Here is a 23,785-nt window from a genome sequence, read left to right as displayed (position 1 = left end):
GAAACGCTCATAAATACATTGATAAGCTGTCAATCTATACGACGCATGACGTTCTGTGTGGTGCACAACACCTGGCAGGCTGGAGGTAGTAAACGGTCCTGCTGAATGAATGTCTACACCCTGTCTACTCATCTCCACTGAAATATTATGAGCCTTTGTAATTCAAAACTCCCTGGTTAAAAGTCGGTTTCAAGTTTAAGCGTATCCATTATACCTTTTATCCTGTCTGCTACACCAAGGCTGGTTCAAGGGCAGGAGTTCCCACCTGCAGTTTTCAAAAGTTTTGAAGAATTTCATTTCTTGAAGTTGTATAAAAATCAGTTATGATATTGAGAGACACACTATAATACATTATCCATAAGCAGTTGATAAGGACTCGTATAGGTTTAGGACCTGCCACGTGAGCTAAAGAGACAGAATTTGATGTCAACAAGCTGGCAAACCGTTGGCAGTTGTTGTCATGAACCGTTTAATGTTTTTACTGGCTTCAGCTCAAGTTTTCTTTGTAACTAAGATGGGACTGGCGAAACTAGGTGCTGTGATTGGTAAGGCAGTCCAGTGACAGTAGATCATCTGTGATCTGAGGTCTGTATTAGAGTTAAAATCTGCTAAGGGGTAATGCAATGTAATTTGTAAAAATGTTTTGTTGTGCCTTTGTATGTCAGAATCAGAATGCAAAACATACGTCGTTGAAGACATACGTCGTTGAATTCCGTCGTTGAAGACACTCTTTGAAGCTAAACGCAGATGTTTATGTTCAGTCATTGACTGGACTGATGGAAACTGCAATGATTAGTCTAGTAAGTCTAATATTAAAGCATGAATTTGATGTAAACAATAAGTTTACATAATATTTACATATGCAGTATGCATTGCAGTGACAGCATGAATTTTAACATAGCATTTTTATGTCACAATTCTTGACTCTTTATGTATCCCAGTTCAGATTTTATAACTAACAATTGTTACACGAGTTTATTCTGAGGAAAAAAGACGAAAAAAGACTTTTGATTTTTGAGGGGGAAAAAGCCAGAATTGTGAGATATAAACTCAATTAACTTTTATTCCATGACTTCCACAGATTACTACTTTAGAACTGTTATTTATCTCATCTCCAGATCACTTTTAACAGTCCATATATTGCCAGAATTATGAAAAAAGATCATCAACAATAGAAAATTATTGTAAATATTCAAACCAGCAATATCAGAATTTGTAGTTGGTGCATACAAATGACAGTCAAAACCAATATGTTGAATGATGCTCGCTTTAGTTACATATTTGAATCTTTTGATAATCTAAACGTGTCATGGTTGTCACCATAGGCCATGCCTGAGTGCACAGTGGTAAATTAATAATCACAATCTGGGATAATTTCAGTATCCCACATGCCTGTATTCCCACTTCTCTTCTTGCCTGTACAGAACAATTGGACAAAGCTACTTGTGTGGTTGTTGTAATCTGTATATTTGGGTTGGCCCGATAAGAATTACTATGGATTCCCTACACTGCACATAGTTTGCACATGCTCAACACATAAACACATACATACACCACTTCTAGACCAGGTTACCTTATCCATTTGTCTGTAACATGTTAGAGATGTCTGGTGGAGGTCCAGGCTAATTTTGCATGGGTATTGTTCCTATTGCAGAGGAAAGAAAATAGAACTGTCTGTAACTGTTAGGCTTTTAAATAAATTTTATAGCCCGTTTTAAGAAGGGAACACGTTTAATGAAAGCATATTAAATACATTAAAACTCCCTTAGTGAGTAATGAGGAAAGTGCTTTCGAAAGGACAGTTCTGACTGCAATGATATAGTGTAGATCGAATTGAAATAATTTTTTCCCCATGTTTTGGCACGTCCAAATTTTCTTCTCATTGTTTTGTGAAAGTTTCATGAGTCTTTTACCTGCCAAACAATTCCAAGTAACTTTAATTTAGTTAACGCTAAAGGTTATTGGATTGAAAAGGCATGTCCTTATTTTCTGACCTGCTGCACGTGAACTCTGACAGAGTGAATCTTATTCTTAGTTAAGAGGTTTTTGCTAACCCTATACTGGGTTAAGGTTAGAGCTATTATGATGCATCAAACATAGCTAACATGCTATAATTTAAATCTAATTGTTTAAACCATGACATCATTTTTTTTTTGGATGCAATTCTGAAATCAGTTTTAATAAAGATAATTAAGAACTAGCCATTGCAGTCAGTATGTACACTAACAGAAAGTGCTGGTCAATAAATACACACAGATATCCAATATCTATCCAAAGAAGGCAGATGAATTCCCCAGTTCAGTTTTACCCTGCTTCAATATTTATTAAAAAAAGCAAAAAGAAAAAGACCATTGTGTTTCAAGAGGGAAAAGAAATGGAGTTGGTTTATGGCAGTTTCATGCAGTGATCTATCAAAGTCACACACATGAGCATTAGTGCAGCACAAAATTGCCGTACTTCAGATTAAAGCAACTGGAGCGAGTAAAGGTCACTTTTTAATTGTTCTGGTTTGGCCTGTAATGTCTGTTTTTTAACATATACACACATGCACATGTTGGGTTTTCATTTTTTATTCCACAGACATAGTGATTGTTATACTGTTTTCTGCAATCTGTATTTTCTCTCACCTATCCCTAAACCTAACATCACAGAAAACTTTCTGCATTTTTGCATTTTTAAAAGACATCACTTGATTTATTGCCTGTTTTCTTCATGGGAACTAAAAATATTCCCACGAGATCTAACATTCTGGAATTGCTATTCCACCATCATAGGATACCTGAACCATACGCACGTGCGCGCACACGTTTGTTTTTGTGACTTGTGGGGACATTCCATAGGCGTAATGGTTTTTATACCATACAAACCATATTTTCTATTCCCCTACGCTGCCCCTGCTCTTAAACCTACGCATCACAGGAAACTGCACATTTTTACTCATTCTGATTCATAAACCTTTTGAAAATGGGGACATGTGGTAATGTCCTCATAAGTCACCCTCTCCTTGTAATATTATTTATTTTATACATTTTTTTATTTAGCAAGGACTTAAACTGATCAAAACTGAAAGACATTTGTAATGTTAGAGGTTCTCTATTTTGAAATAAATGATGTTCTTTTGAACTTTCTATTCATCAAAGAATTTGTTTTCAATATTTATAATAATGAGAAATGTTTCTTGAGCACCAGATCAGCATATTTATATATATATATATATATATATATATATATATATATATATATATATATATATATATATATATATATATATATATAATATACACTTTTTATTATTTATTTTTTTAGGATCATGTTATGCTATAGACTGCTGAAAATTCAGCTTTGACATCATATAATTAGTTTACATTTTTAAATATTTTAAGTTGTAATAATTCACAGTATTAAAGGAGCCATGAACTGGCTTTTTTATAATTTTTTTATATGTTGTCTGAGGTCAACTAATGAGGTTTGTGTGTTTTTTACATTCAAAAACTTAATAGTAATAGGCTATTTTCTACACTGGTTTTGCGGCTCTCTCCTGAACGCTAGGTTTTGATGGACGTGCCGCACTGGAGACTCGGAAGTAAACGCTCACGGCTAGAATTGGATAAGATTTGCATATTTAATGAGCTTCTGATCCCCTGTCAGTTCACATAAGGAAGGGATTATTTTGAAAGTAGCAACCAGAATGATTCTCTAACACACTATTAAAAGCACAAATGTTATGTTTATGTGAAAATTGTTAATTAATTTAAAGTTAATATAAAATAAAGTTTTTAAAATATCAATTTATAATGATATTTAAGCCTGTCTAAAAGTATACTGTTAAATGGCTATAATTACTCATTTCATCCCCAGAAATTGAGAATATTAAGTGTATTTGAGACATCAGTAGCCGTATTGTTCAGAAATATAATTCATACTTATTAAAAAGATGCCATTAAACAAATGAATGTCTTTATGTTGAAAATGCCACATAATTAAATATATTACACATTTTAATGTTGGGTGCTATAAATCCTGATTATTTGCAAAAAAATATGCAAAAAAAAAAAAACTAATGCTGTTTTTTGGACAGCATTAGTGGGGGCATTTTCACAGCTGTGAATTCTGATCAGATCACAGATTCCGGGTTTCCTCTATGCACCAGGTGACCAATATAGGAACCTCCTCACACTATTATCCTGTTAAACAGTGACATAATCCTCCCAAAATCCAGCTCAAGACACGCAACCTAGCCTATACTAAGCACGCTGCCTGCATCCTGATTAGTGCCCTTGATAAGCTACATCACGCTCAGGCCAAATTGTAGCCTATAGTCACCATATGCAGGGTTTCAGAAATGCATATGAAACTCGCGTGATCAGTATAATGAACCCAAAATCTGAACCAGTGATCTGTATGACCACATGAGCTCCAGTGCATTTTCACCTTAGCTGTAAATTAATGATGGCACATACACTATATTGCCAAAAGTTTTGGGACGCCTGCCTATACATGCACATGAACTTAGTGACATCCCATTCTTAATCCTTAGGGTTTAATATGGAGTTGGCCCACCCTTTGCAGCTACAGCTTCAACTCTTCTGGGAAGGCTTTAGGAGGTTTAGGTGTGTTAATGTGAATTTTTGATCCTTTATCTAAACGTGCATTTGTGAGGTCAGGCACTGATGTTGGACGAAAAGGCCTGGCTCACAGTCTAAGGATCTTTGTGGTTGAGGTCAGGGCTCTGTTCAGGCCAGTCAAGTTCCTTCACACCAAGTTTGCAAGTTCATCCTCACCAAACTCGCTCATCCATGTCTTTATGGACCTTGCTTTGTGCACTGGTGGGGCTCAAACTGTTCCCACAAAGTTGGGAGCATGAAATTGTCCAAAATGTCTTGCTGTGTAATGCTGAAGCATTAAGAGTAACCTCAACCCTTTACCAAACTTTACACTTGGCACAATGCAGTCAGGCAAGAACTGTTCTCCTGGCTCATCCAACGAATTGCCAGACAGAGAAGTATGATTCGTCAATCCAGAAAACATGTCTCCACTGCTCTAGAGTCCAGTGGCGATGTGCTTTACACCACTGCATCCAACGCTTTGCATTGCACTTGGTGATGTAAGGTTTGGATGCAGCTGCTCGGCCATTCAAACCCATTCCATGAAGCTCTCTACACACTGTTCTTGAGCTAACCTGAAGGCCGAAAGAAGTTTGGAAGTCTGTAGCTATTGACTCTGCAGGAAGTTGGCAACATCTACGCACTGTTCGCCTCAGCATGTGCTGACCCTGCTCTGTAATTTTACGTGGCCTACCACTTCGTGGCTGAGTTTCTATTGCTTCCACTTTGTTATAACACCACTAACAGGTGACCATAGAATATTTGGTTGTGAGGAAATTTCACAAATGGACTTATTGCACAGGTGGCAACCTATCACGGTACCACTCTTGAATTCACTGAGCTCCTGAGAGCGACCCATTCTTTCACAAATGTTAGTAGAAGCGTCTGCATGCTTAGGTTAAATTGTAGAAGTGTAACTGTTCCTCCAAGTCATGTAAAGCAGAAATATAAATTGTTTACGAAAATAATTATTGAAAGTAGCTGTTGTTATTCTGGTACAGTTAGTCTCAAACATGTTGGTTTTTGTATCCTTGTCAAAAGTAGGGTATGACATGTTTATTGTGTTGTGATTGATAGTTCTCCTCCCGTACTTTGCCTCAATTCTCTTCTCTCTTTTGATCCTGCAGTTTCCGATGGGTAGGCGGACAGCCTGTGATATCTACTGGCATGGTGTCTCGTTTCATGACAATGAGAACATCATCTCTGGGCAAGTCAACAAATTCCCAGGTAAACTTCACTTAAAGTAGGTCTTTAGAGATCTTGTCATAGTAAAAACATAATCTCTTGTTAGTTGAGCCTCCAGCGTTTAAAAAAGAAGTTTCTAGCGTGCTTGAGTTTCCAGCGCCAACATGCCAATATGTTTTTGTATGAATATCTGAACATATCAAAAGAACAGAGCCTCTGCTTTAAAAAAAAAAAAAAAAAAAAAAAAAAAAAAAAATATATATATATATATATATATATATATATATATATATATATATATATATATATATATATATAGCTACATGCATTCAATGCAATCTTTTTTTTAATCAGCACTTGAATGTGGGTAAGTTTCATTAAAAAAAACAAAAACAAAAAAACGTTTTGAGCATAAAAAAATGAGAAAACCGTGTTTTTTTTTTCAAAGACTACAATCTGCTTAAAGGTGCACTGTGTAAATGATAGCAGCATTTAGTCATCCTAAATATTACACAGTGGACCTTTAAGCAATGCTTTTAGCACTTTCTGCTCCTTTTTTTGTCTGTTTTTATCCGTAGATTCTCTATGGGATTACGATTCTGCCACAATTCTACGCTCACAAGATCATATTTTGAGCACGCAAAAGGGCATTTCGCACGCGCGTGAACTGAGTTTTGCGGATAAATGTTTTCTCGCAAATAAGAAAGTATTTCGAGCGAACAAAAATCAATTTTGCATTTAAAATAAGCTTATTTGGGTGTGCACCGACGTTCTCTTTCACATGTGCAACGTCTGTCTCGGTTGCTTGCACTCTGATACCCGCTCTGACTGCTCGACGGCTCGCTTGCTCAACACAACTCAACCTTACAATATGACATAATTTTGATTGGCTGGCCTAACAACCTCTCCCAAGACTCCCTTCATTACTCTACAGGGACAAGGAAATATACATGGTGGAAATATACACGGGAAATCAAATTTAACATCCAACAAATTTAATCTTTGACATTTATTTTCAAGCTCAAATGTCTACCATTTGAAAAACACACATGCGTATCTTATTTTTACTAAATTAATATAAAATCGTATTGTTACATAATAGTTCTTCTTGATGATCTTCAAGTTATGTTTAAGTTATTTAGGGTCCCTAATGTTACACATTTTCAGAAATAAAAATGGACAGACTTTTCCCCTAATTAATTAATGAAGTGTGTAAGGCATGGCAAGTTTATTTGTATAGCACATTTCATACCCAATAGCAATTCAAAGTGCTTTACATAGAAATGAATTAAAATAGTGGTAACATGCATTAGAAAAAAGAATACCATGTGTACGAATAAAAAATTAAAAACAAGCATAGTTAAAACAGTTGTAAAAATAAAAAATAAAATAAAATAAAATAAAATAATATAAAATAGTCAGATCCACAATAGTGGTCTGATATAAAAATAAAACATCTTTCAGTTTACAGCCCAGATACATGTATCATTTTAATTAGAACACCTCTCCTTCATTTCTTTTTCAAACACGTTCATAACATCCATTTCAATCACTATTCCCTGATTTTTACTCTCATCATACCCTTCCACAGATTTCCACATACTCAAACCTTATTGTCAAACTTACTATTTCCATCAAACCCAGATTTCACTCATCATATTTAACTCAAATGAACATAAAATGACAATAACCAAAGATAAGAACAAAGGTAAACTAAACTAATACAATTATAAAAAGAATAAAGAGATAAGATAGGGTGCAATCAGTCGGACATACAGTGGCTCAGAGCTCATTCAGTAAATGTACAGCTGAACAGATGTGTTTTGAGTCTGGATTTGAATGTGGCTACTGTTGGAGCACATCTGATCTGTTCAGGAAGCTGGTTCCAGCTGCGGCTGGCATAATAGCTAAAAGCAGTGAACTCTTGGTATTTTTAACTGACTTGATCCTGCTGATCTGAGTGATCTGATGGGTTTGTATTTAGTCAGCATATCTGCAATGTATTGAGGTCCTAGCTCATTGAGTGATTTATTAGCAAGTAGTAGTACTTTAAAATCGATCCTAGATGTAACTGGAAGCCAGTGTAAAGACCTGAGGACTGGTGTGATATGGTCATATTTTCTGGTTCTGCTCAGAATCCTGGCAGCAGCGTTCTGTATGAGCTGCAGCTGTTTAATGGTCTTTTTGGGAAGGCCGATGAGAAGGCCATTACAATAGTCCACTTTGTGGGTTTCACACCTAAGATTTTCACTTACTGTTATATTTATGTAACTGTTACCCACATAACTAGGTATTTTTTTGCAGTGAGGAAGAAAAAGAGACAAACATTTCTCCGCAAAACTCAGTTCACGCGCGTGCGAAATGCCCTTTTGTGGCCTCAAAATATGATCTTGCACGCATAGAATTGTGGCTGAATAGTAACCCCATAATTCTCTACCTTTTTCAAGTTATCATAGCGCCCCCTACTGTAGATGGAAAATTTGGCAGGGAAAGGGTTAATGATGAAGCTACCATTAGCATTTAGGATTGTGTCAGTCATTACCTTTTTTTATTTTCAATTCAATCTTAAAAGGATAAGGACGTAAGAATTGAAATGATAATGGAATCAGCCATTAATGTCATTTAATCATAATTTTAAAAACCATTATGATATCTGCTTTCAAAACATATTACGATATTATGATGCTGTAAAATTACGACTTTTTAACGATATTTCGATGCTGTAATTTTTGCTGTGTAAAAAAAAAGCTAACTGAAAAACCAACAAATAAAAGTAAATAATGTATTAATTTAAACACAAGGATTAGTCCTGCCAAAAATAAAGGAAATGTGCCGCGTGGTGTTAAAGAAGGCAACATGTAGAAAAATATAATGCGTGCTTTTGCTGATTTAGTTTTTAGTTTTTTAGACTCCTCACTATGGCAACTGTTCACGTGTTTGCTTTACACGCTTCTCATGTATAAAAATTATACTGTATTATAGTACCACCATTTCTGGTTTCAATGATCAGTGTTCATCTGCTTTCTTAACTATAATTTCTAGAACTGAAACTAAATATATTATATTATATAAGCTATCCTATAATAAAACAAAACAGAAATGTGTCCATAAATAAAACCAGTGCTAACTTTTATCAGATGTGCAGACATATTTACTTTGAAATAAACTTAGTTAGTAATTTTGTGCTTTACTTTTAGAGGAAGGTTCTCAATCATATGATGAGTATTGATCCCTGGACTGCTTTCAGCAGTGGAGTCATAAGGGAGTGCTGCTGACTCATGGGTTGGATGTAATATGGCTGTTTTCATAGCTGTATTGACAGTTGCTTTCACACAGACAAGCCGTGTGCCTGTGTGTGTGTGTGTGTGTGTGTGTGTGTGTGTGTGCACGCCATGTAGCTGTTGAAATGAAATGATCAAGTGATTTAATGAAACTGTTGGGAAATAGGGCTCTAAAATGTGTCATACTTTTTGAGAGAATAATGTCCCTGTAGGGCCATAGAATGATAGGGGAACTGCGGCCGTTCTCTTGCCTTTGTGCCGTTTCTTTTAGACTTCACTCTGTTTTCTCATCAACTGTCCTGTCGGTCAGCAGGAATGATAGAGATGCTGCGGAAGATAAACCTGAGCCGTGCCGTGCGCACCATGCAAGAGCTGTTCCCAGAGGAGTACAACTTCTACCCACGCTCCTGGATACTGCCAGAGGAATACCAGCTCTTCTCCTCACAGGTATAATCTCATTGAAGGAAACGGCTCAATGAAACAGAGAAACCAACTCATGCAACTTGATTAGGACGTGGCATTAGAGTCTATTTGTGTAAGAGTCAATAAAGAGGACATTTAAAGAAGCCAGATCTTCTTCTTGTTGCTAGATACTCAGTCAAAGTGTCTTCTATTTGCTGCCTTCCCTCAGCGGTGTAAGTATAGGCAGATTGCTGTGGTAGTAATTGGTCAGGACAGAATCACAGTAAAACCAGGTTAAGCAGTTTAGTGGCCAGCAACAGGCTAATTGTGAACGGCAAGTTTGTTACAGGTTCTGTATTTACAAGATTTGCATCTTCAATCCCCTTCCATGTTACAATTAGCTGTGTGCTATATTTGTTCAGATGGGCTGCTAAAAGGGGATTTTCTCTTTCTTCCAGTAGCTTAAAATCAATTTGTGCTTCAGTCGGTTAGTTATCTTCTTTCTTTTAAAGGGTATATTTTACCCTTTATAAGGGCAAGTTTTTACTTTTTTATTTCTCTTTTTGAGATGACTTAATTATTACTTGTTTATATTTATTATTACATGTACGTGCACATGTTCTTTTGAGCATGAGTGAGGCCAGACTTTTCAGAATTTTTTTTATTAGAAAAGCTGCAGAGGGCAGCAAAGATCTGCAGAATCTTAGATCTGTGGACGCATTCTGTCTAAAGAAAAACATTGCATTAGTCGGAAATACGAGGTTTAGTTTATTAACCATAATGCTGTTAGAGGATAGTCAAGAAGAACTCACTCACCTTTTTAGCAGAACATTTGGATCATTATTGTTTTACTTGGCTTATAATCCTGAAACATTATGTTATCATTCAGAGCACTTTAACTGGAGACTGCTTAATACTGCTCATGTTAACCCTTTCAGACCCGTGTGTCCATCACATTAGTAAAGCCCTATCCTCACGGGATTAATGATACGGGATGTGAATTTGGAAGTGATACCCGCTCGTGTGATTTGGGAGTGATATATTTTACTCGAATTTACTGACTTATCTCCCGGATATGATATCAAGACTTGGAATTGTTTTGTCTTTCAAAGGTATCTGCATGATATATCATGAACCGAAGAATGTTCCTTACCGCATGGCGCTATACATGTCATTCCTCTCCATCAAAATATTCTTTTTGTTTTCACTCATCCGATTGTTTTCAACTTTCTCTTTCTGCAAATTGTATAAAGCTATATGACCCAGCACCCAACATACTGAACTTTAGAAAGTTTCCAACACTGAAACAGAACTCCACTGTGAAAGATGGATAAAAAGGCGCAAAGGAAACATAAACTTTAAAAAAATTGAGACTAATAAATACATTAAGACAATGATTTTGCTTAAACTATTATTTATAGTTTTCTCTAAATAACTTGCATGAAATCTAGCATATATGTATATAAAGCTATTCAAAATAGATGTTAAATGTTAAATTAAATTATCACTTTTAGATTGTCTAAAATTAATTAAAAACTAAAAGTACAAAAATGTATCATTAAGGGCAGATTTCGGAGTATAAATAAAGTATGATCATTTTATGTGTCATTGAAACATAATTTGGATCTGAGAAGGGTACATTTTTTGCAGGGATGGCAAAAGGCCTCGTTTTTTTTTTTAAATTATTATTATTTAAATTATTATTTTTGCAAGCATATTTGAAAATATTCACTGTGCCCCTTTTACTTTTATCCTCTTTTTTTCTCTCCAAGATTCGTCTCCTGAAGGATAACGATTCAACCCTCAAACCCACTTTCATTGTCAAACCGGACAGCGGATCCCAGGGCGATGGCATCTACCTCATCCGTGACCCTGCTGACCTTCGGGTTATCTCAGGTTCTCAGATCAAACAAGCAGTTGTTCAAGAATATATCCAGAAACCCCTGCTCATCGATAAATTGAAGTTTGATATCCGCCTCTATGTTCTGGTCCGCTCGTTGGAGCCTTTAGAGATCTACATTGCTAAAGAGGGTCTGTCCAGGTTCTGTACTGAACCCTACCAAGAACCCAGCCAGAAGAACCTCAGTCATGTTTTTATGCACCTTACCAACTATTCCCTTAATGTGCACAGCGGGAACTTTGTCCACTCCGACAGCTGCAGCACGGGCAGTAAACGCACTTTCTCTAGTGTTCTCTATCGCATAGCATCTAAAGGAGTGGACATCAAGAAGGTCTGGTCAGACATTATTGCTTTGGTTATCAAGACAGTAATTGCACTTGTGCCTGAACTCAAGGTGTATTACCAGGCAGATATACCGCCTGGAAAACCAGGACCGACATGTTTTCAGGTATATTTACAGTGAAGTTTCTTTTGTGTTTGTGGTGTGGTTTGCAGTCAGGTGGCCTGCATATAGGTCATTCGAATGTGAAAACATTAGCGCACACCCAAATGCTGTTAACTGTTTTCCTTCAACAGGTGACCCCTAATCCTCTGCAAATCATTAGTTTTCCAAGTCAGTAAAATCTAAATAACAGAAGATGATGTGTCCCAATTTTAGATCCTGGGCTTTGATATCCTGCTGATGAAGAACTTGAAGCCCGTTTTACTTGAGGTCAATGCCAATCCCAGCATGAGGATTGAACATGAGCAGGAGGTGAGGGTGACAATGTTTTTTTAATGTAATGTGATTCATATAAACAGGTAATTTAAAAAAAAAGTACTGTGGCAGTACTGTTGTAAAGCATTTTATTTATTCTCATTAATGTACACCCAGCACCCCATATTGACAGAAAAACACAGAATTGTTGACATTTTTGCAGATTATATATATATATATATATATATATATATATATATATATATATATATATATATATATATATATATATATATATCTATATCTCAAAGTATCCTGTATCTTGTATATATCATGGTTTCCACAAAAATAGTAAACAGCAGAAGCCGATTGTTTCTTGAGCAATAAATCAGCATATTAGAATGATTTCTGAAGGATCATGTGACACAGCTATATATATATATATATATATATATATATATATATATATATATATATATATATATATATATATATATATATATAATATATATACATACATATACACACACATTTCAGGCTTCAAACATAATAATATGAGACTGTAATTTTTTGTGAAGAATCAACAACAAGTGGGACACAATCATGAAGTAGAATGAAATTTATTCGATATTTCAAACTTTAACAAATCAAAAACTGAAAAATTGGGCGTGCAAAATTATTTGGCCCCTTTACTTTCAGTGCAGCAAACTCTCTCCAGAAGTTCAGTGAGGATCTCTGAATGATCCAATGTTGACCTAAATGACTAATGATGATAAATAGAATCCACCTGTGTGTAAACAAGTCTCCGTATAAATGCACCTGCACTGTGATAGTCTCAGAGGTCCGTTTAAAGCGCAGAGAGCATCATGAAGAACAAGGAACACACCAGGCAGGTCAGAGATACTGTTGTGGAGAAGTTTAAAGCCGGATTTGGATACAAAAAGATTTCCCAAGTTTTAAACATCCCAAGGAGCACTGTGCAAGCGATAATATTGAAATGGAAGGAGTATCAGACCACTGCAAATCTACCAAGACCTGGCCGTCCCTCTAAACTTTCAGCTCATACAAGGAGAAGACTGATCAGAGATGCAGCCAAGAGGCCCATGATCACTCTGGATGAACTGCAGAGATCTACAGCTGAGGTGGGAGACTCTGTCCATAGGACAACAATCAGTCGTATACTGCACAAATCTGGCCTTTATGGAAGAGTGGCAAGAAGAAAGCCATTTCTTAAAGATATCCATAAAAAGTGTCGTTTAAAGTTTGCCACAAGCCACCTGGGAGACACACCAAACATGTGGAAGAAGGTGCTCTGGTCAGATGAAACCAAAATTGAATTTTTTGGCAACAATGCAAAACGTAATGTTTGGCGTAAAAGCAACACAGCTCATCACCCTGAACACACCATCCCCACTGTCAAACATGGTTGTGACAGCGTCATGATTTGGGCCTGCTTTTCTTCAGCAGGGACAGGGAAGATGGTTAAAATTGATGGGAAGATGGATGGAGCCAAATACAGGACCATTCTGGAAAAAAACCTGATGAAGTTTGCAAAAGACCTGAAACTGGGACGGAGATTTGTCTTCCAACAAGACAATGATCCAAAACATAAAGCAAAATCTACAATGGAATGGTTCAAAAATAAACGTAAGAATGGCCAAGTCAAACTCTAGACCTGAATCCAATCGAGAATCTGTGGGAAGAACTGAAAACTGCTGTTCACAAACACTCTCCATCCAACCTCACTGAGCTCGAGCTGTTCTGCCAGGAGGAATGGGCAAAAATGTCAGTCTCTCGATGTGCAAAACTGATAAAGACATACCCCAAGTGATTTACAGCTGTAATCGCAGCAAAAGGTGGCGCTACAAAGTATTAACTTAAGGGGGCCGAATAATTTTGCACACCACATTTTTCAGTTTTTGATTAGTTAAAAAAGTTTGAAATATCCAATACATTTCGTTCCACTTCATGATTGTGTCCCACTTGTTGTTGATTCTTCACAAAAAATCTCATATCATTATGTTTGAAGCCTGAAATGTGGCAAAAGGTTGCAGGGTTCAAGTGGGCCGAATACTGTATGTTGATTATTGACGCCATACTGTATTTTACAGGTGTCACCTGGTGTGTATGAATATGTACCGAGTCCTGTAGATGAGGAGGTAAAAGTAGGTGTGATCAGAGACACGCTGCGGCTCATGGACCCTGCTCCGAGAAAACAACACGTAACGTGAGTCATAGGCTTTCAGACTTTCGGGACAGTAGATGGTACAAGTGTGTATTTGTGTGTGCATGCCTACCAGTGCATGTTGTCATCGTCTTTTCAGCTTTCTGGAGCTGAAATAATGGTTTGTTGAGCTGCAGTCATAAGCCTTTCAGATGGAAAAATTAAAATCAGGAAATCCTCTGATGGAATTTCACACTTGTGTGGCCACTCTTCCTCTCTCTCTCTCAGTCATGGAAATGCGGACGGCCTTGTGCCCCATGAGCAGGATTGTGTCTCATGCATTCACCTTTTTATTGCAGCTCATTGTACACAGCCACACTTATACACTTTAGTGTCTGGGCCTGGGGGGAAATAAAAGTCGGGCTGCTTCCTTTCCGAGGAAAGTGTGGAGTCAGCTCAGAGTTTAATTGAGACGTGCATGCACACTCCGAGTGGAAAACACTCTGTGTGCACATTTCTGTTTAATATCTGCTAATTTACCCATTAGATGTGCAATTTTTATGATCCAGCACAGTTGTCTGGTTTGTGGTGCTTTTCTTTCTCTCTGTTTTCAGTTCTTTATTTTGAATATGTTTTTAAATTATTCTTGCTCGACTGCAAAGTATGTGTTTGTGTGAATATAAATCTTATATTCCACAACCTAGGATCTACAACACTGAAAGACCTGGCTCAACGTATTGGTGACTAACAATACCGCACTTGAAGATTGTAAGGAGTGAATATGAGCATAAGGCTGAAGTTATTTAGAAAAATATGTATGACCAAGGTTGTGGTGAGCTTTGCAAGTGAGATTAAGTACCTGATGTTTATACTCAGAGAAACCTGAAGCCAATGAAGGGGATAAAGGATTAGAATTGTTTGATATTTTTAATTGAAAGATAAAATAACTTGATTTACGCACACTGTACCTTTGATTCTTAATTGTTTCCTCCTTTATCACAGTCTTCTTTCTTCGGTATCACATGACTCTACAGGAATTAGGGCTGCACGTTTTCAAGTTTTTCATTAACCGTTAACCGAGGCCCTTAGCGGTTAATACTCGGTTAACCATAGTGTGCGTCAGGGTTATTTTTAGCTTATTAATTTGACGACCATCTCCGTAGTGAACGCGCCTATAGAGAGAAATGCACATCATGGATTACACAATCAGAGAGTAGCCTATTTCTTTTCGTTTTCAATTGTTAAAAGACATTTCAAGTTTCTTAAGATATATTTCATGTCTGCGAGGCGTACGTTGAGTTTCGTTAAATTAGGATGAGATGCGCTCCAGTTCACGAGCAATGCGAGTGGCGGCCTGCACGATTAGGGCATGTAACGTTAGTAAAATATGCAGCCGAGAATGATTCACACACTCAGCGTTTGACTCGCGCGGCTGAGCCTCTCCCGGCAGAGAGTTCAAGCATCTGTGGATTGTCCCTTCAGCTCTGGCCATCTTGCTTTCAGTCCGCGATCAGCTTTTTTGTTTTCTTCATTACAGTTAAAGCAACGTCTGCTTTTCTCTAGTCATTCACAAGTTTCTCACAACGTCTGCTTTTCTCTAGTCATTCACAAGTTTCTCACTTCAAACTTTCTTTCTTCTGATCCGTTATGCACAGCGCGCGCGGCTCGCGCTCTGCTTCTGCCCTAATGCGACTTTTAGTCCAGTGCGACGTATGTTATTTTCCTCTTCATGACGCATATTTTGACTGATGCGACTCATACTCCGGAGCAACTTATAGCCTGAAAAATGCGGTAAGCACTGCATTGCAATACTTGCATTTCGCCCCGTCACTCTCATTTTTAACCCTCTGGGGTTCTTCGGTCATTTCTGACCCGAATTTTTTTTTGAAAGAAATGTTAAAAATCGTAGCTTCATCTGAATGGTACGAAACTTGGTGAGGGTATTGGTACTTGGTATATGGACAGAAAAAAAATTGGGGACAGGATTGGAAAAGTCTAAGTGGTCGTAAAAAAAATAGTCACACTCGGGGCCTTCGGGTCAAAAAAGACCCCCATAGGAAATGAATGGGAAATTGGCAAAAATATGAAAATACAGAGTTTTTTGTGCATATAATCTACAAATCAGCCAGGATGCAGAAAAAAAGGACTCAACAGTGAAGGGGTGAATCTCTAAAACATCAAGAGTGCAAAACAGACAAACAAAAACTCACACACACACACACACACACACACACAGGTTCTGTAATGCACTATAGTGGTAAAAATATGCTATTGCGTGATAAAAATGCTCACTGTGTCCACCAGATGGCACCAATCAAATAAAAAAAATGCTTTCATGAGGCCTAGGCTTGACTCTAAAATGAAATACAGCTTTAATAAAAAAAGGAAAAAATAAATAAAATAAAATTCTATTATATTCAATGGGAAAAAATGGGTCATAATTATTGCATAAATATTATTTATAAATCATAAAATTATCTCAAAACACCAAAAAAGAAAAGAAAAAATATTATTGAACAAAAATATATTTCATTGATTTTACTCAATTTTTTTTTTTTTTGATTCCCGACCTCCGGGTCCTTTTAGACCCGAAGGTCCTGAGTGTGACCCATAAATGAAGAACCCCAGAGGGTTAAAGTGCTCCCAGGCTTTCTTTGCCCGCTTAGAAAGCTGGTCATGACTTCTTCTTGTGGATACTACCCTAACCCTATGGATACTACAAATGTCTGGGAGCGCTCTGGCGGTCTATAGGGGTGCAAACATATATTACAACTAAATTCAAGGCACGTCATTGACGCCACTTAACCGAGCAAAATGTTTCACTCGGTTACGCAATTTTTAACGGTTAATCGGTCAATCGGTTAACCATGGACACCCCTAACAGGAATCATTCTAAATATGTTTTAAAGTATAGCTTTTATTTGAAACATTTTGAAAGAAATATTTTGTAACATTAACTGTCTTGCCTGTCAATCACTAAATTGAATGCGTCTTAAACTTACTGACCCCAGATATTGTAATGGTTGTGTACCCTAAAGGCTGCATATTAGTAACTAACTCTTGAAACAGTAATTCATGCTTTGGTTTCTTCACGCTTAGACTACTGTAATTCTTTGTACACAGGTTTAACCAAACATAATTTAAATAGACTTCAGTTAGTCCAGAATGCTGCTGCAAGACTCCTCACAGGCACCAAAAAGTGTGAGCACATAACCCCAGTTTTAGCTGAGCTCCACCAGTGAAATTCAGAATTGATTTTAAAATCTTACTTTTTGTTTTTAAAGCTCAAGTTCAAGCCCCTTTGTATATTTCTGAGCTTTTGTCTACTTACTCTGCCGTCCGACCACTTAGGTCTGCAACCCAACAGCTACTTGCTATCCCCAAGACACGTTTTAAAACCAGAGGGGACAGAGCTTTTTCTGTAATAGCTCCTAAACTATGGAACTCCCTTCCACTTCATATTAAGTCCTGTAATACAGACAAATCTGAAAACACACTTTTACTCTCTTGCTTTTAATTCTCTTTAAAAATGTTTATTTTTTTATTTTTTATATATATATTCTATAGCCTTATAATATAGCCTGGTTTGTCAAGGCATATTGTTTCTGCCTTCCCTGTTTTAACTTGTAAAGCACTTTGGGTTAACTTTTGTTCGGTTAAATGTGCTATACAAATAAAATTACTTGACTTGACTTAACTAAACCCTGGACCACAAAACCAGTCCTAAGTTACACGGGTATATTTGTTGAAATAGACAAAAATTAAAGACGACAGATCCCATCATTCAACGCTCCTTCACATCGTCATCGAGCTAAGACGTTGTTGTTGTTTTGAATGTACGCCCTCTAGTGGCGAAAAAAAGTTACGTAGTATACCTTTAATTGTACGGAAAATCTGTCAAAATTATAGATTTTTCTTTTATGCCAAAGGTCATTAGGATATTAAGTAAAGATCATTTTCCATAAAGATGTTTTGTAACCTCCCTTACATAAATAAATTTAAAAATGTATTATTATTAGTAATATGCACTGCTAGGACTTAATTTGGACAACTTAAAGGCGATTGTCTCAATAGACTTTTTTTTTCTCATTCAGATTCCAGATTTGTATAGTTGTATCTCTGCAAAATGTTGTCCTTTCCCAGCAAACCATACATCAGTGGAAAGCTTTTTTTATTCAGCTCTCATGTGATGTATAAATCTCAATTTCAAAAATGTTTGCCTTATAACTGGTTTTGTGGTCCATGATCACAAATGGTAAACACTAGTTATGTTTTGAAGGGAACAAACCTAATGACAGCTGTTGTATTTTTTTTTTTTTTTTGCGAATGTACAATGGCTATGAAGTTAATGCCCAGCTTTGGACGATTGAGGAATACAAGGGTGTCCAATCTTTTGGTTTTGTTTGTGTTTTTGCATTTTGTCTTGTAAAACATTTACATATGTAATGAAGATTCTTCTGGGCAGCATTAAATTAAGAAAAATAAGTATTTTTTTAAATGCTTAAAATCTTGCAAACTCTGCAAGGGGTATGAATCCATAAGAAAAAACAAACAAACATAATAACACTTTTTCCTCCAGACTTCTAGTCCTTACTAGAAGTATATTAGTGTGTCATAAATACATTTACATAAACAAATAAACAGTCACCCCTGTAGAATGTATCTTATGGTCGAGCAAACAAACTCATTGGCACAAAAGATTGAATGAATAAAACAAATCCAAGGACACTCACAGTTCTTCATACTCGATCACAATTTCTTTAATCTTATAACTTAGTTTAAGTCAACCTGAAATAACAAACCTTCAGTGACTGTGAGGACTGTGAGAATTTACACACCGTTCACAAACTCTTCTGATTTGTAGCCTTTGATGCTTTTTGAAGCTGTGCTGTCCTGAGTATGATTGTCACGGTTAATACTGACAAGCAGAAAGTCACTAAGGCTTTATAAAGCCAGAACATCTTCACTTGTGTTGTATAATGACAGTATAATGACAGTCTATTCCTCACAGGGCTCTCCAGTTATATTTGTGCTTTTCCTCTAGTGCTGTCGATCACACGTCTTATTGGACCGGTTTATCTTGTGCATTTCCTGAGGCTTCTGTGGGGAAATTAGCCCAGATGACCCTGAGGCGATTTGATGTTTATATTATTCTATTCCGTGTATGAATGTCAGGCGTACAGTATCTTAAGAGATTATATTAAAAGTGTGCCGCTCCCTCAACATTTTTTGGGCTGTTTATAGAGCCTCCGGCAGCCAAAGTGACAGTTTTTTTGTTAGTGCATTTTACTAATAAAAAAACTCCCTTTCACCTTTTAAAGAATGTGATCATTATTTTCAATTCTGAAAAACATGTTGAAATTATTTACATTGATTGTATTAAGTTTGTGAAGTAGACAAAAAAACATCAGGTGGTCATCACATTTGTAATTCACCCAAACATGACAATTAGCCCATTATTTATTCACCTCAAGCCATCCCAGGTGTATATAAAAATTCTACTTTCAGATGAATACAATAAATAGAATACAATAGTTTTTTCAGGTATATAAAAGCCAAAAAATTGCATTTATCCATTATAAAAGTAATCCACATGGCTCCGGGGGGATAATAAAGGCCCTCTGAAGCGAATCGATTGGTTTGTGTCAGAACATAAAAAAAAAAAAAAAAAAAAAACCCTTTATAAAGTAAAATATCTAGCTTCCTCCAGACCGCCTTCCGTATTCAACTTACAAAGAAAGTGTAATGCCGTGTGGATTACTTTTCTAATGGATAGATGCACTTTTATGGACTTTAAAACAGAAACAGCCATTCACTGCCATTATAATATTTGGAAAAGCCAGGACATTCTTTATAACTCTGATTGTATTCGTCTCAAAGAAAAATGCCATATACAACTAAGATGACATGAGAGGGTGAGTAAATGATTGGGTCATTTTCATTTTTGTGTGCACTATCCCTTTAATTGTTAGTTAAGTCGTGTCAGTATCATTAGTACTTTAGGTCAGAAGCCATGGAAGTGCATTTACTTAGACTAAAAGTGCAGAGTTACTTACACCAGTGCTGAAATGCAGTCATCCACACGCAACAAACTGCTTTTGTTTCCTCGGCCATCTGGGTTTAGTGCACGTATCAGAGGACTGCAGTTCGCTCGGATGGTTTTGTGATTGTTAAATAATTGTTTTCATTATGTTGTCCTTGGGTAAGTGAGAGAGAAAGAGGTATTTAATGAAAGAAAATTGTAAGGCTTGTGGTTTGTGATGCTGTTCACTGAGTATATATGGGGTTTCTTTGGGTTTGTCCTTTGTTTAAAAATCCTCCCTTCTCCTACTTGACAGATTTTCTTTGTTTATGTGTTATGCTTTTAGCACAAAATCATTCAGCAAACTTTCCAGAAGTGTTTTGAGTGTGTTTATTGGTCAAGTGAAAGGGACCTTGGCTTTTTTCTTCATCTACCATCTTAAGTGACAAAATATAAAAAGCAAGAGGAAGAGAGAGTAACTTAGGCTGGGCAAATACTTAAAGATTTTAAGCTCAATTTTGAGCCTGATTTGCACCCCTCCCCAAGGGACTGGGGGCGTGGCCCGATTCGATACTTATTTTACTGCTTCATGTCATGTCGGAATAGCCTGGATGCCAGCCGAACTCAGCCCCGCCCACAACATTTGAGCTCGGGCAGTTCGGTCTGGACTTGATCCATAGAGGAGCAATTATGTCTGAACAGAAACTGTTCGGACCAAAATTGTCAGGGCGGGCTTTAGACAATGATGGACAGATGATGAACAGTAACATAATTGTCCACTTCATTAAAGGCTTGGGTTGAATTTATTCTAATTCTAAACTTGAGAACTTGTTCATGTATGCATTCACCTTCACTATTTCTCTCAGAAATAATGATCATGTTGGTAAGTACTCTGTGTATCATTAAAATAATTTTTTTTACAACACCGGCAAAGATCGTTTACACTCATCTAATTTTTCTTCTAACGTTACTTATTCCAGCCTGCGTGCAGACAGGGTTTCTAAGTTTTACAACAAAACCTGCCAACTACTAGCCCAAAACAAGCCCAATAGCTTTAAAAGGGGGGTTCTCCGGAAGAAAAATGGCATTTGGGGGGTAAAATGTGGCAATTTTATGCAAAGTTGCCTGCTAAAATTCACATTCCTGTCTATATATCACATAATCGAGGTCGCTTCAACTCACGGGCAAACCCGCAGACTTGGCAACAGTGCAGTTGAGTTCTGTTGACATTTGACAACTAACGTTATGCGTCGCTCCGTTGCTCTGATTGGTTGTAGGTCTGTCCAATTGAGGTCTTTCCTTGTTCGGTTGAAACACGCCCCATAATTACAGCCCAATGGAGCAGTTTCAGACTCTAGTCATATTCTGACTAGAATTGAGTATGACGACATCAGGCTAGCGTCGTAGCCCAAAAGATCCTAAATAAAAAATATCAAACATGTTTAATATTTCCAACTTTTGATCAGACTGCCCTCTGACGTGACACCCACAATAGCCAATGAGAGTGAGCAAGCTTCACCAACTGGATGTTGCCTGCTTCTATGGCTGAAACTTCATGGCAGCCACAAGCGTGCCATGAAAGTGGAGTATTGTGAAAAATGATCACCTGTATTCTTTTTTTTCTCGTTTGTTTTTCTTTCCGTAAAAACAAAACAAAAGGCACACACATTTAGAAATATTATACAATGGGTTCTGTTTGTGCGTACATGTATTACTATCCCGTTGGGACTTAAACATGAATGCACACAGACTCATGGGGACCTAAAGTGAACTCTCTCATATACACACACACACACACACACACACACATGAAGTGAGGCATAAGGCATGGCAAGTGCGGCACACGCAGACTCTGCCAAAAATGTTTTTAGAGCAACGCGCGGGCCGCACTTACACTAAACTTTGATGTCAAGTAGGAGGCCACAAAATTATCATCCTGCGGGCCGCGAGTTTTGAGACCTCTAGTGTAAGGGGACAGAATATACAGTTTATACAGCATTAAAACTATTATGCCTATATTCATTTTAACCTTTGTCTCTGTGCCAACAGGTCAAACACTGGAGGCGGTTCACCAGAAGAGGCTATTGTTGTGGAGACAGGAAGTGATGAGAAGGAAAGCGTGACGGATTCTCTTCCAACTTTGTGTTTAAAACAAGTCTTCCCCAAATACACCAAGCAGTTTAATTACCTGCGGGTCGTGGAACGCATTGCTGCCATTTTCCTGCGCTACCTTGGTGTCAAAGGAACCATGAGACTGGGCCCGACCGGGTTCCGCACCTTCATCAGGCAAGTCACTGGTTCCTGTAGCTCGACTGGTAAAATGTAAACCTTCAAAGCAACATCTGTCAAATGAATACATGTAAATCTGACAACAACCATTACATTGGCTTACATTTAATTGGCATGTATCATTATGGCTAAATTTAATGGAATGAATCTGATTCTGCCTCTTAATAAGGTGGCATTAAAGTATCCCGCCACATTAATCGAGCGTCTCCTTTAGGAACTGCAAGCTGAGTAACAGCAGCTTCTCGATGGCTTCAGTGGACATCCTGTACATCGACATCACGCGCCGCTGGGCTGGAATGCTCCCCGACTCCAGAGAGGCAGGCAAGCAGTCCACCAATCATGATGCAATTTACAGCACATCTTCACTCCCGAGGCCGACACACAATCAAAAAGCTGTTAAACAGCCTCCAATAAAAGACACATTTGCAACTATTCATCATAGCGCATTTCCCCTCACATGCAGTCATAAATGAGATCGTCAAGGGAGATAATTGACAAATAAATTCACTTCTTCGTTCATTTGCCCAGTACTTGTAAATTGGAAAAAATACAAGGCCAATCAACTAATGCCACATAACCCAATTTTCAAGTTCTGCCTCAATCTTTCATATTTTAATTTCTTTAATATACTTTTTTTTTTGCTTTCACTTTGAAAAGACACTTCTGTAAATGGGAACATTTTGTACGCGCGCCAAAGCTAATGTGCCCACAAGTCATTTCTGATTTTAAATGAGCACTGGTAATATTCCTCGTGATGGTGCATTAGGTTGGGTCATGCTAGCATCGTTTTCTTGGAGGAACGTATGAAATGAATAATGCATGCCAGGCTTTGCTTCTCCTAATCAAAAGAGAGAATGAATATATACTTGAGTCTCTGTGCTCTTAAATAGCCAGAGTGGAATGATGTGAGCTGAATTCCAGAACATTTCAGAAGGTTGAATTTGGTCGTTAGTGCCTTACAGTTGGGAATCAACACAAAGACACACGCGCACACACACACACTCACAGAAGACAAACTGCGTGGCGAGAGGAGAGTAATAACTGGTGGATAAGGTTGATATTAATAAATAATAGAAGTAGCTGTTTAAAAGTTGGGAGTGGGGATCAGACTGTTTATCCCCAAGGAAAAAAGGGAGAGATAGTGCTGCTGTGATCTTCATTAATAGTAATACATTTACTATTGAAGAATGCTGACTGGACACTTGGACAGAATACTTAAAGAGAAAAGGATTTATCGGTCA

The 23,785-nt window shown here is 37.3% G+C and overlaps 1 protein-coding gene across 1 annotated transcript in view; it reads left to right on the top strand.

Moving 5' to 3' along the window:
• The window catches only part of ttll11 (tubulin tyrosine ligase-like family, member 11), a 39,556-nt gene that overhangs the window by 6,210 nt on the left and 9,561 nt on the right, over nt 1-23,785 (top strand). The window contains exons 2-8 of the mRNA XM_067438644.1: nt 5,732-5,831; nt 9,384-9,517; nt 11,245-11,820; nt 12,031-12,126; nt 14,181-14,296; nt 22,305-22,541; nt 22,759-22,865. Coding sequence (XP_067294745.1) covers nt 5,732-5,831; nt 9,384-9,517; nt 11,245-11,820; nt 12,031-12,126; nt 14,181-14,296; nt 22,305-22,541; nt 22,759-22,865 — 1,366 coding nt within the window. The remainder of the gene's footprint in view (nt 1-5,731; nt 5,832-9,383; nt 9,518-11,244; nt 11,821-12,030; nt 12,127-14,180; nt 14,297-22,304; nt 22,542-22,758; nt 22,866-23,785) is intronic.

The sequence above is a fragment of the Pseudorasbora parva genome, chromosome 3 (assembly GCF_024679245.1).
Source record: "Pseudorasbora parva isolate DD20220531a chromosome 3, ASM2467924v1, whole genome shotgun sequence".
NCBI classification, from domain to species: Eukaryota; Metazoa; Chordata; class Actinopteri; order Cypriniformes; family Gobionidae; genus Pseudorasbora; species Pseudorasbora parva.
Note: the sequence above shows the minus strand (reverse complement) of the source record. Positions and strands in the feature narration are given on the sequence as shown.